A 12944-nucleotide genomic window follows, 5' to 3' on the forward strand; every position below is an offset into this window, starting at 1 on the left:
GTGTCTGTGTCTGTGTCTGTGTCTGTGTCTGTGTCTGTGTCTGTGTCTGTGTCTGTGTCTGTGTCTGTGTCCGTGTGTGTGTGTGAGTGTGTGTCCAGGTGGCGGTGATAGTGAAGACGCTCCACAGACAGCTGAAGGAGAAGAGCATTAAGTCTCGACAGGGCTGCTTCTGTTTGCTCACTGAACTGTCTCACACGGTACCTGGAGCTCTGGAGCAGCACATCCCTGCTCTAATACCTGGTACAGACACACACACACACACACACACACACACATGCATGCGTATACACTCATTCATTTTACACTGCCTTTTTCTTGCTCTGTCTTTTCATCCGCTTCCTTTTCTCCTCCCCCTGCTCTACCTTTCCTCCACTTTCCCCCGTCCTCCCTCCTCCAAGGCCTCGTCTTCTCCCTGACAGACAAGTCCACCTCCTCCACCATGAGGATCGATGCTCTCTCCTTCTTCCACGTCCTCCTCCTCTCCCACCCTCCTGAAGCCTTTCAGCCACACATGCAGGTTCTTTAAACATCTTCATAAGCTTTGCTTTGCTTGTTTTAACATATGCTTTGCTCTTAAGAATAATCTCAAGCGGCAGACTCACCATATAGTTTCATATGAAATTACCTGACTGACTGAGCCACAACATCAACATGTGTTCCTTTCACAACTTTGGATAGATCTTTGATAAGAGTTGTCACATTTCCATTTCTTTTGAATTCTTTACCTAAAATAATGATTTTGCAAAAAGCTAAAATAAGGCTGTGAAAAGTCTAATTTCCTCAAATGAAGTCCCCGGAATTGAACTGCTCTGTCTAGAGGTCGCAGAGACACAACAGGGCAAAAACCGAAGCAGCCACAGACGCAGATTAATTATGTTGTGTTTAAAAAAACACAAAACCATGGAGCTGTAATATTTGGCTTCAAGGTAGGCAAAGGCCAACACAACAGACAAAACAATAGGAGGGTACCAAATATACACACACACACACACACACACATATATACAGTGTATATATATATATATAACTATATCAAACAGCAGAAAAACAAGATGAACAAATCATCTTGTTTTTGTATCTTGTAGCATGTGGACCAATCACTTCCTCAGTCTGATACATGACTATTGACATGCAGTACATTGTTACTAACTCACTCCTACAAACATGTCACACCAGCATTTCATCTTGGTTGTATTCATGAGTTAATAACTGACACAGTATGAACATATAAAGGCGTGCTGTGCCTGTCCTGCAGGTGCTGCTGCCCCCGGTGGTGGCGTGTGTGGAAGACCCTTTCTATAAGATCACCTCCGAGGCTCTGCTGGTCGCCCAGCAGCTGGTCAGAGTGATGCGGCCGCAGGGACAGGGCGCCACAGCCGCAGGGTTCAACCCCAAACCGTTTATCAAAGAGGTGGGAGGGCTCCTCTGATCTGTCCCCCTTCAGGGAAAGTCACAGTATCTTCATCAGTCTCCCTGAGGAGGCACTCTTCTCTGATCAATACGTTCCTGACTGTTCATTACGTTCAACTATGGCTTTTATTCATTCATTCAATTAATCTTTATTGATAATCAGGAGGTCATTGAGGGGCAGCCATCTTTTGCATGACATTGAGTCAGTTACAAAGACTAGGCAAACAGCACAGAAAAGACGGAGACACCATCGTAGGAACATAGAAAGACATTTTTACACACAGAAATGAAGTTGGCCAGACACTCTTTGGGTTCTGCCAGATCAGCTGTTGTTAAGGGGGCAATTCTAGGGAAATTCAAGGTATTTAAGGTGGAAATAAGTGGTATTTAAAATGTTGAAAACTGAAGTCTTGTCACTTCTGTGATATAAAACTGAACATCACTGCAGAGCAGACACATTGTTTGCATCTTCTAGTCATCTGCATCTCTATATATATATATATATTTTTTAAACTTACTTTCCATTCACAAGAGAACTGCAAAAGTAACGCTGCCGTTCACTATTTATGTCAGCACTGTGCAGGCAGCTACCTTTGCATAAACTTAAAGGAAGTTGTCACTGGACACAAGCGACTGGGGATCCAAGCAGCGGGGTCTCCATGTTCTAGCCGTTTGATTGGCTAATACAGTGTGAGCGTTACAGTTGCAGGTTCTGGCATGCAGAAAGGGAAGAATACCACGTGTGGTACGAGATCAGCAAAGGCTCAACGAGCCATGTGTTGGTACTGGGGAGTATGGTCACAACAGGTTCTCTCTCCAAGGTGTTTTCTGCAACCCTGAAGAGGCTGAAGGCAACAGACATCGACCAGGAAGTGAAAGAGAGGGCTATTTCCTGTATGGGTCACATGGTGTGTCACCTTGGTGACCAACTGGGGGCGGAGCTACAAGGTGTTTTGGCGATCTTCCTGGAGAGGTTGAAGAATGAGATCACTAGACTGACAGCAGTTAGGACCATCAGCCTCATCTCTGCGTCTCCATTAAAGGTTCAGTAGGAAACACGCTTTATTTGATTTATAGTTAATAAATAAATATAAGTACTTATCAGAAGACCTTTGGAATATAACAGTTACAAGTACAAATGTGAGGCACTTTACCTATTTTCCATTTTCTGCCATTTTATACCTGCACGCTACTACATGTCAGAGGTAAATATTGTACTTTTTATCCCATTACATTGGTGTGATAGCTTCAGGTACTTTCAGATGTCCCCCCCCCCCCTTCCTGTTCAGTGAGAACCAGATGTGTTGAAAGCTGGAAACAGGGCTGACTTTAGAGATACATGCTTCTCACAGGACAGCAACACTATCAACATATGATGATCTTCTAGAATCTGATGCATGGCTGGAGATTAAACTAGCCAACAGCATATACAGGAGTTAACATGAAACACACACATTAATATTTAAAGATAATTACTTCGGCATTTTCAGCCTTTATTTTGATAGGACAGCTGAAGACATGAAAGGGAGAGAGGGGGGGATGACCTGCAGCAAAGGTCCGCAGGTCGGAGTCAACCTCTGGCCCGCTGCGTCGAGGAGTAAACCTCGACCAGCTGAGCCATCCAGGCGCCCACAGCAGGAATATTAATCCAGAAACATCGAAGAGGAAAGTCTGACAGGGAACATTTTAGACAATGAGTACTTTTACTGCTGATAATACTTACAGTACATGCTTTCACTTAAAAAAAAAACTAGCATATGTTATTACTTTTACTAAGTAAAGGTTCTGAAACCTTCCTCAACCCTGAAAAATAACCCGAGTTTCTTCTCCGTCTCGTCCAGGTCAACCTGTCGTCCATCCTGCCAGAGACTCTGTCTGTGTTGGGCTCTTTCTTGCGGAAGAACCAGCGAGCTCTGAAGCTCGGCACGCTGGCGTGTCTGACGGCGCTGGTCACGAATCACGGCGCCAGCATCAAACCTGCCGCGCTGGAGCCCGTTCTGAGCGAGCTTCCTGCTCTGGTGGACGAGGGCGACATGCACGTCTCACAGGTAGGGACTGCACCCAGTTTAACATAGACACTCCTTAACTTCATTTGACCTGCTTTTATATCAGAAATGTGGTCCTAAAAGAAGTGGATGCATGGATGTACGTTGAACATTCTTCACAGGTAAAATAAATGATTACTTACATTGGATCTGGGGGCTTTTATACAATTTGATAGAATTTAAAGAAAAGGTTGAAATGGTTTGAATACAGTGTCAAGACTGTACTTCGACAGATACCCACCTGAGATCCACGCAACGACCTCTGATCTTAATTCTTTCAATCAGGAGAGACTTTTTTGCAGATATGCAAAGGTTTATTTGTACATTTGCATAATATGAACTGACAGAGTCTTTGGAGATTAGACTCCTTTTTTTACAAAATGGATGGAGTCGAGACACTGGTGGCGGTGTTATGGAGTACAAAGACCGGACCGAGGACCCAGGTTGCCGTAGGCGATGATGACTGGAGGTGGAAGGGGGGGAGAAGTAGGGTGTTGGGTTGGGAACCGGAGGGTCACTGGTTCAAGTCCCCGTGTGGACCAAAAAGTAGGGAGTGTGGATTGGTGGCTGGAGAGATGCCACTTCACCTCCTGGGCACTGCACACTGCCAGGTGCTGTTGAGCAAGGCACCGTACCACCCGCTCAGGGCGCTGGTTCAGCTGGCAGCCCACTCACTCTGACATCTCTCCATAAGTGCATGTATAGATCCTGAGCGTGTGTGTGTGTGTGTGTAGTTCCGAACTGTGTGTGATTACTAACAAAGTGTGAACACAGAGTGTAAATTGTAATTTCCCCATAGGGGATCAATAAACAGATTAAAATTTACAGTCTTGCATGAAATGACAGCTGACAGCAACAGACAGGAGAACGGATTTAAAGCAGGGATGCCATGCTGTGATTGGCTCGTGAATTTTGTGGCCACTTCTGATTGGTTTAACAAAAAGTGATTGCCTCAAGACTGGTGTTCAGTTTAAGGAAGAGAGAGAGGTGGAGGAAGTTTAGAAGTTTCCCTGAAAGAATTTACACTGAGCTTCATTACTCAAAATAACTCATAATTTCTGCTTTGTTGTAACTCAAAAATTAGGTATAATGTCATTAAAATTAGGTTAATTGAACATGAATATAAAAAGTGTTGTGCATCCTAAAAGCGAACCAAAAAGGCACCAAAAATTCAGTCTTGGCACGAGTGGGCAGCGAGTTCATGGTGGATGGGATGACAAGACCATGGACAGTGTTACAGTTGGGGAATACCGGATGCTGGTGTTGTCCTCTGTAGCGCGGCTCACCTCTGCTCCAGGCTACAGTAGCTGCTGCTAGCGTAACAGCCCCATTTCCAAGTGAACTGTTGGCAGTAGTTGCATTGTGGGTAATGTTGGCAGACGGTTTTGACAAGAAAGTGGAATAAAATAGACCAGTTGTTCCCAAACCTTTTCATGTGAAGCACCCATAAACTGACACAAATTAGTCCACGGACCCCCTTTGGGACCAGCCTGTCTGATAGGATCTTAGCTCTCACATGCTTTATTACAGAAAGTGTATGAAACCAGAGACCAAAGTAGGTATGGATGGAATTATAATGAAAATGAATAATTCATCATTTTTATGGGGACCATAAGGATCACATCCAGATCCCCTGGGGGTTCCCAGACCTCACTTTGGGTACCAGGGAAGTACACAATATCTCATATTCTGCTGCATCGATTTTGAAACCTTTTGTTCTCAACAATGTTACACGAGTGCCATGCTGAATCAGTGGAGCACTCTCTCGAGTAGATTTAGAGATATCATGCAACATCTCAAAATAAATTGTCCTTGGTTGAACTAATTCTTGTATTCCGGTCCTGTTGCCCTGTGTGTGACTAGTGCACACCTGTGTCCCTGACTCGTCAGAGTAGCCTGGAACACCTGAGGGTGTCCAGGTTATTTAAGCCTGGCTGCAGTGCATACCTCATACTTGGCTTTTTATAGTGACGGTTCTTTTCTCCTTTCCTGAATCCAGGCCAGGTTTTGCGTAGAAGTAAGTTTTCTCAGACAAGTCAGCCACAAAGATGTTTTATTAAATAACCTAGGCACCCCCAGGTGTGCCAGGTTAGTCTGACATAAATCCTGCAGTGTCAGAGAGACAGGTGAGCAGCCAGACAGCAGGGGGCGTCACATGTGAGTCAGCTTCCCATCACATGAAGTGCTGTATAGAGAAATTGTTATATGAAACACGTTGCAGCTGACATGGCGTCTGTCTCTGTAGGTATCCATCACCTTGCTGACCTGCATGGCCAAATGGTGCCCCTCCTCTCTGGCTAAGATCAGCTCCTCCGTGCTGCCGGGAGTCTTCAGACTTGTTCACTCTCCACTGCTGCAGGGTGCAGCGCTGGCCGCCATACTGGACTTCCTACAGGCATTGGTACTGTCCAAAACCAGTAACCTGGGCTACAGGTAAGCTTGTGTGTGTGTGTGTGTGTGTGTGTGTGTGTGTGAGAGAGAGATGTGCTGGATCTGCTTAGGCCCAGATGTCCCCACAACAATAGAAAACTAGGAAAAGTGTTTACTATGTTTGTAAGATGTCTGGTGGGAAAAGGGTTTAGTGTTGAGGATAATTGCTAATGGTTTGTTTCTGTTGGCCCACATGAGGTTTTGAATATGGATATGAATCTGTTTAAGATCCAGTAATTTTTGCCAATATTCAAAGACATTAGAAGCCCATTTGAAGGCAATACAAAAATAAAACGGCATATTTAGGCTGTAACGAGTCTGTAAGCAAGTCAGTTAGAAATAAAAAGAATTTAATAATAACACAAAGAACTTGCAAAACATGCAAGCTGGTAATGTCCAAATTAAAAACAAAACAAAGAACAAGGAGTAAACATGGTGAACAAGGGACAGGGGGGGAACAGGTGAAAGACATCAGGGTGGGGCAGACTATCTCAAAGGTGGCAAAACACAAGGCAGAAAGGAAGACGAGGGAGAAGAACAGACCGGAAAATCAAACAGGAAAGTGGAATGCATACACAACCCTACCAGTTTGTCTCCTCTCTCAGTCAGCTGCTGAAGTCTCTCACAGACCCGTTCCAGCGTTCCCAGTCTTCAGACGGCACCATCATCCACAGACAGTCGTACCAGTCTGTGGCTCGCTGTGTGGCCGCTCTGTCCTCCTGCTGCACCAAAGAAACTCCAGCCACGGTGGCCGGCCTCATGCAGGAGGTGTGTGCAGATTCCTACACAGGTAAATCCAACACCATGTGTGTCAGGATCACTGCATCTCCTCTCCTCCCATCAGGTGAAGAACCCTGGTTCTCCAGAGTCTGCTCGAGTCCTGGCCCTGTTGTGTCTGGGGGAGCTGGGGAGGAGTGGCAGCCTGGGACGGAGTAAGGAGGTGCAGGGAGTCATCCTGGAGGCCATCTCCTCCACCAATGAGGAGGTAGGGTATACCTTACATGAGTACAGGCTGCAAATAACTATTACTTTTATTGGTGGATTTTCAGAGTTAACAGATACGAGCAGGCATGTCTGTAGTAATATCCCACATATTTTGGGAACATTTTATAAAACTAAAAATAACGTTCTCGTATACCAGGCACTGCAGAGAGCCGGGGCTGTAAGAGCAAGAGACACCGACACATCACCACAGTATTAAAATAACATCCCAAATACATGGTGAATTCTTTGAATCAATGAGTAGTTGTAGTAGTAGTAGTAATTGAGTAGCCCTTAAAGTGGCCCAGGACACATTCCTGTGGACACGTGGGTTTAGACCAGACCTTTCTTCCAGGTAAAACTGGAGCGTAGAATGCCATTCAGTTAAACCTTTTCCTCGATGAACCAAGGACAACTTTCTACATTTGCTCATTTTTTTTTAAAGCTCATTTTTTCGGGCTTTTCCCTTTTTTTTTAGATAGGGACAGTGGATAGACAGGGAAGGGAAAGAGATGGGGATGACTCGTAGAAAACGGCTGCAGGTCTCATTCAAACCCGGGCCACTGCAGGACTCTGCCTACATGGGGCGCACGTCTTACTGGGGGAGCCAGAAGCCACCCCATTGGCTTATTCTTTTAAAAAGATATATAATATGTAGTTTATGGTTTCAGGTGAAGACGGCAGCCTCCTGCGCTCTAGGCAGCATGGCGGTCGGCAGCCTGGACGAGTACCTGCCCTTCCTGCTGAAAGAGATCTCGGCCCAGCCGCGGAGACAGTACCTGCTGCTGCACTCCCTCAAAGAGGTCATCAGGTGCTTTTTATTCACGTTTCCTCTTTCTCTCCTCGGTGTTACCTGCTCAAATCTTTTTGAATAAGTTATTTTCCAGAGCATTTAAAGATTAATGTTGAACTTCACAGAAGAGAATCATGCAGATTAACCTTCAGACTACATTCCGACATTTTTGAACATTTTGGAAATTTTCAGATGTTACAAAAATAATATGTTGTTATGTCAACCATATTTACACACTGCCTCCAAAAGAAAATAAATCTGAACAGGTTACTTTCGTGCATTTTTTTTGCATCCGTAGCAAGTGTTTTGATGTTTTGACAAGAAGGAATGAGTCTATTCAGAAATGCAGCACAGAAGACGCTTGCAGAGTGCAAGGCATCATTCATAACTCAGTGACTCAGTGTGAAGAACCTTTAGTGTACAGACACAGGATAAGAGGTTTTATTTTTACTCGCATTGTTAAGTGACCTCTGTTATTTTAAACCAGAGGAGAATAATTCTGCCTACATTTGAACTTAAAGGTTATGTGTTTTTTTAAGTGGGATGTGTGTCTTAACTTCACGCTGCATGTTTTTGATTTAAAATGGTAGAACAACGTTTTATTTTAAATTTCTCCGAGTGCAGCGTTAACCAGATGGTCTTGTTTGTCCCCGGGGTCTCAGTGCCTGTCCAGCCTCCGGTCTCTCGGCCCACGTGGAGTCTATCTGGGCCTTGCTGTTTGCCAACTGTGAGTGTCAGGAGGAGGGGACCAGGAACCTGGTGGCTGAATGTCTGGGAAAACTGACTCTGGTCAACGCTGCCCAGCTGATACCCCGACTCAAACAGCTGCTCAGAACCGGTACTCTGGGTGGGGGTGCGGGTGGGGGATATGTGTTAGGGCCGCTGCTCCATTATGGGGAAAAATCATAATCAATTTCAATTTTGGTCAATATCGAAATGATTGTATTTGATTATTTAACATGGTTACATGAGAGTGATAAACACCTTGAACTGAGACATTTCCCTTGATACTCTCCCGTTTGAAATTAATTTTTCATACAAAACACAAAGTAAGTTTACTTTCCAAAGGTAATGTCTTGTTCCTTTTTTGTTAGGATCCAATAATTGTAATGACTATTGTGATTTTGTCTGATTGCTGTGATGGTATTTGTGATGATTGACATGTTGGTGTCCAGGTTGTCTCCGTCTCTGTTTCTCCTCCAGTGTGTTGGTCCCACAGTTAAATACTGTTCAGAGAGTCAGATGGCACTTTTGGTTTGTTAGAGGTTCTCACAGGAACAGTTTCAGTGATTTACACATAAGGATTGCAACAAAGTTACTCAACATTTCCTTTTTATGACATCTGATACTATGACGGAGTTATTGTTGCTGTCCTCGGGCCGGCTTTTCTTCTTCTGTGGTTGTGTTTAAAGGAATCTCCTTGTGCCCCCTTGCAGGTTCTCCTCTGGCTCGCAGCACGGTAGTGACAGCTATCAAGTTCACCATCGTGGACCATCCTGCCCCCGTAGACTCCGTGCTGAAAGAGTGCATGGGTAGGACACACAGGCACAGGAACACACTCAACACACAACACACAGACCGGAACCAAATCCTCTAGGGTCCTCAAAGTATACCTTCAATGTCATATTATATATCTCTACACATAGGAGTAATTTACAAAACTGTCCAGTGCAATCCCTCCCCCCCCCAAAAAAAACTATTATAAATCATAAATAAAATCATTTATCATAAATAAAGACATTTGCACCATAACTTGTTGCAGAAAGAATCGGCAGAATGCAGAAAATTACGTGTTTGACAAGGTGTCTATCTACAATAAACACAAAATTATGAACCCATAAATCATGTTACGTAATGTGTGAGACATCCACACTGCTTCAAGCTAGCGTTGTTGTGATAGTTTAGCATGACGGCTAACATCTCCAGCTAACAGAGCTGTGTGTGTGACTGTATCCCTTCCAGAAGCTTTGGAATCCGGCCTGGAACTGTACTGACTTTTTGCGTCATTCCAAAACAATAAATCAACAACTAATTTGTAAAAAGGTATTGTTTTACTGGCCATTTTGACATGAGTGATTCGACCAATCAGAGGCTGTCTCAGGGTCCGTTAAACCATTTCTGCACACTGAAAAAGTTGTTGCTCGCTGTAGTTCTTCCCGTGAGTGAAAGTGACAAAGCCAATTGTTTTTCTGTCAAAGTATCTTCCAGTACACCAAGAAATTGGTGAAATTGAGTTTAGTCCACAAGCTGCATCTGTTGAACGTTATCTTTTGCTCAAAGGAAATAGGGGCAGGGCAGTGAGTTTGAACCATTTCTCAGTTAGCAGCAACAAAGTGGCACATTGATCTGGATCTTTGAAAACACATTTTATTACATGTTCACAAAAACACTGTTTAAATAACTTTAATCATGGTGCAATTACACTAATAATAATGACCAAGTGGATGATGATGTCACTTCTTAAATGTACATATGGACAGGTAGATGTTTTTTGTGAGACAGACTTTAAAAAATGTGAACCGATCATCCAACCTTGACCTAAAATACACCGTCAGCTCAGTTCTACTCCCTTCAAAGTTCTACAATTGAAATGGGCGCTGATGGAAAGTGTGTGTGTGTGTGTGTGTGTGTGTGTGAGAGAGAATCTGATCAAATCCTCTCTGATGGGCAGGCGACTTCCTGAAGACCCTGCAGGATGAGGACATCAACGTGCGGCGCGTCACGTTGGTGATGTTTAACTCTGCGGCTCACAACAAACCATCTCTGATCCGTGGTCTCCTAGCAACAGTGCTGCCTCACCTCTACAAGGAGACCCAGATCAGGAAGGACCTCATCAGAGAAGTGAGTTGGGAAGCTGGGAAATTTGAACGTGTTTGTGTATAGATGCGTAGATGTTTAACGGTCATGTGTACCGCAGGTGGAGATGGGTCCATTCAAACACACTGTGGATGACGGGCTGGATGTGCGTAAAGCAGCGTTCGAGTGTATGTACACTCTGCTGGACAGCTGCTTGGAGGGGCTGAACATTCTGCAGTTCCTAGATCATGTGGAGGAAGGACTCAAGGATCACTATGATATCAGGGTGGGTAGAAAGGTAGAATCCCATCATCATGTGCAGCTCAGTCTACATCAACGTTTCATTTCTGAGATTGTTCAGGTGCCGCTGGAAAATCTGCCGGATGTCCGTCATCTTTTCTCTCTTTTGTGTTGGAGTTCTAACCTGCGGCTGATTTCTGAGGACTATGGTTACCTTATTTTCTTTTTTTTTTGCAATACGCATTTTACAGAGGCACCGTTGCTCTGTCCAGAGCAGATAACACGAGGGGAGGGGGGGTACAACATGCAGCAAAGGGTCGCAGGTCGGAGTCGACGGAGCACGTCTGACCAGCGTGGGGCGGATCTATGAAATGATTTTGATAAATGACCTCAGGTCAAAAGATTTGATCTCCTTTAGAAACACGGATGACATTGTCACTCTAAGATTTAACTCAGGAACACATACAGTATACAGTCACACAGAGATCAATCATTTAATTAAGAGCCTAAACATTCGATCAAACAGCTAAAAACAACCTTTTTAGCTTTTAGTTAACATTTATAGCAGGTTTCAATAGCTGCATCATGTTCTTACCTTAATTTTGTTGAAAGATTTTGTAGATTTTGATATTGCTAAAATCTCCATCTTCTTGATGTGGCTTTTTCTTTTGTGTGTGTGTGTGTGTGTGTGTGTGTGTGTGTGCTGTAGATGCTGACTTTCCTGATGTTAGCTAGCTTGGCGTCTTTGTGTCCAGCAGCTGTTCTCCAGAGACTGGACAGACTGATCGAGCCTCTCAAAGCTACCTGCACTACCAAGGTACCAGCGCTCCTTAGAACTCAGTAAATCACACTCCTAGAATAATTCATGGCAACGCTAATGTATGCCGCTGCTGTCTATGCAATGCCAATGTACAGTACACCGCAAGTCCAATGGGCTTTGGAAACATGACTCTTATTAAATAAAGACTATTTTGTCTGTTTTTATAGATTGCTCTTCACCTTAATTTCAAATTAAGTAGATTATAAATTACTATTTAAACTGCCCTTATCTAGTTTTTTCACTCTGACAGAATCTCTTTTGAGTTGTGGACAAAACAAGACATTTAAGGACGTCATCTTTGGCTTTGGGAAACACTGTTCTACATTTTTAACCATTTTCTTACATTTTCTAGACCCAGCAACAAATGGATTAATCGAGAAATATTTGACAGATTAATCAGCAATGAAAATAATCGATAGCTTCCGCCCTAGTTGTCAATGTAAACTGCGTACGGTCTGTGCAATGCAAGAATGCAAAGCTCGGAACGGCAGCAACAAGGTCTGGTCTGGTGGTTCGCTCTGTGTCACAGATTTGGCTCGAGGTGGTTGGAGCTTTGCCTAAATTCCATTCTACAACTGCTACACAAGCTACTGTAGATACTCAGATAGAGATGGCCTAAACTGGGTGCAGTTCTTTCGTCCTCTACATTATCAACCTAGTATTAAGGGTTACATTGTGAATAGCGTGTGACGTTGCCATCGACCTCCACCTCCCCCCCGCCTGCAGGTGAAGGCGGGCTCAGTGAAGCAGGAGTTTGAGAAGCAGGAGGAGCTGCGGCGCCTTGCCATGCGCGCTGTCGCCGCCCTGCTGGCCGTGCCCGAGGTGGAGAGGAGCCCCAGCATGGCCGACTTCGCCAACCAGATCCGAACCAACGCTGACATGGCGTCCATCTACCAGAGCGTCCAGGGAGGGGAGGGGGGGGGCTTAGGGCCAGCAGAGAGCATGGATATCAGCTAGACTTTTTACTTTTGTTTTGTTTTTAAAGGCCTTTTAAAGAAACCAGTGCTGTTCCACCTTCATACAAAATCACAGCTGTATTTTAAAATCTGGGCTTTGTAGTATGAATTTCCTCTATCAAAAATAAATGTAATTATGGACACGGTTTCTTTTGGTCCATTGTGTTCTTCTCCGGTTTAATTTAGTTCACATGAAGTAAAGTTGAAGCAACACGAGGTCTAACGACTGATCTGTGGTTCCACTATCTCTAAATCATTGTGAAAAATCGGTTAGTCTTTCAATCCAGTTACAACATGAACAAACCCAACCACCTTTATCTTTCAGTGCCGAGGTCTCTGAGAGGAGTTTGTTTATGGTGCTATACCAATATTCATAAAGTTCCAACACTGAATAGGTAAAGAAACAGCACTCTCGGTGAGGGGGGAGGAGGGGAGTCGTAGCAGGCTGTATTCTAGATGGTGTGGAGGGTGGA

At 44.3% G+C, this 12944-nt stretch overlaps 2 protein-coding genes across 2 annotated transcripts in view; one reads left to right on the plus strand and one right to left on the minus strand.

Annotated features, from left to right (window-relative positions):
• The window catches only part of sec13 (SEC13 homolog, nuclear pore and COPII coat complex component), a 19009-nt gene extending 11090 nt beyond the window's left edge, over positions 1-7919 (minus strand). The window contains exon 1 of the mRNA XM_034869602.1: positions 7895-7919. The gene's annotated coding sequence lies outside the window, so the exon portion shown is untranslated. The remainder of the gene's footprint in view (positions 1-7894) is intronic.
• Positions 1-12620, plus strand: part of cand2 (cullin-associated and neddylation-dissociated 2 (putative)) — a 19433-nt gene extending 6813 nt beyond the window's left edge. The window contains exons 10-24 of the mRNA XM_034869595.1: positions 99-240; positions 399-517; positions 1256-1411; positions 2232-2453; positions 3252-3458; positions 5701-5888; positions 6491-6653; positions 6730-6870; positions 7538-7677; positions 8322-8497; positions 9096-9191; positions 10331-10500; positions 10577-10741; positions 11405-11512; positions 12242-12620. Of these exons, the coding sequence (XP_034725486.1) occupies positions 99-240; positions 399-517; positions 1256-1411; positions 2232-2453; positions 3252-3458; positions 5701-5888; positions 6491-6653; positions 6730-6870; positions 7538-7677; positions 8322-8497; positions 9096-9191; positions 10331-10500; positions 10577-10741; positions 11405-11512; positions 12242-12472 (2424 nt within the window). The 3' untranslated portion in view covers positions 12473-12620. The remainder of the gene's footprint in view (positions 1-98; positions 241-398; positions 518-1255; positions 1412-2231; positions 2454-3251; positions 3459-5700; positions 5889-6490; positions 6654-6729; positions 6871-7537; positions 7678-8321; positions 8498-9095; positions 9192-10330; positions 10501-10576; positions 10742-11404; positions 11513-12241) is intronic.
• Positions 12621-12944: the final 324 nt, after the last annotated feature.

The sequence above is a fragment of the Etheostoma cragini genome, chromosome 4, assembly GCF_013103735.1.
Source record: "Etheostoma cragini isolate CJK2018 chromosome 4, CSU_Ecrag_1.0, whole genome shotgun sequence".
In the NCBI taxonomy this organism is placed as follows: Eukaryota; Metazoa; Chordata; class Actinopteri; order Perciformes; family Percidae; genus Etheostoma; species Etheostoma cragini.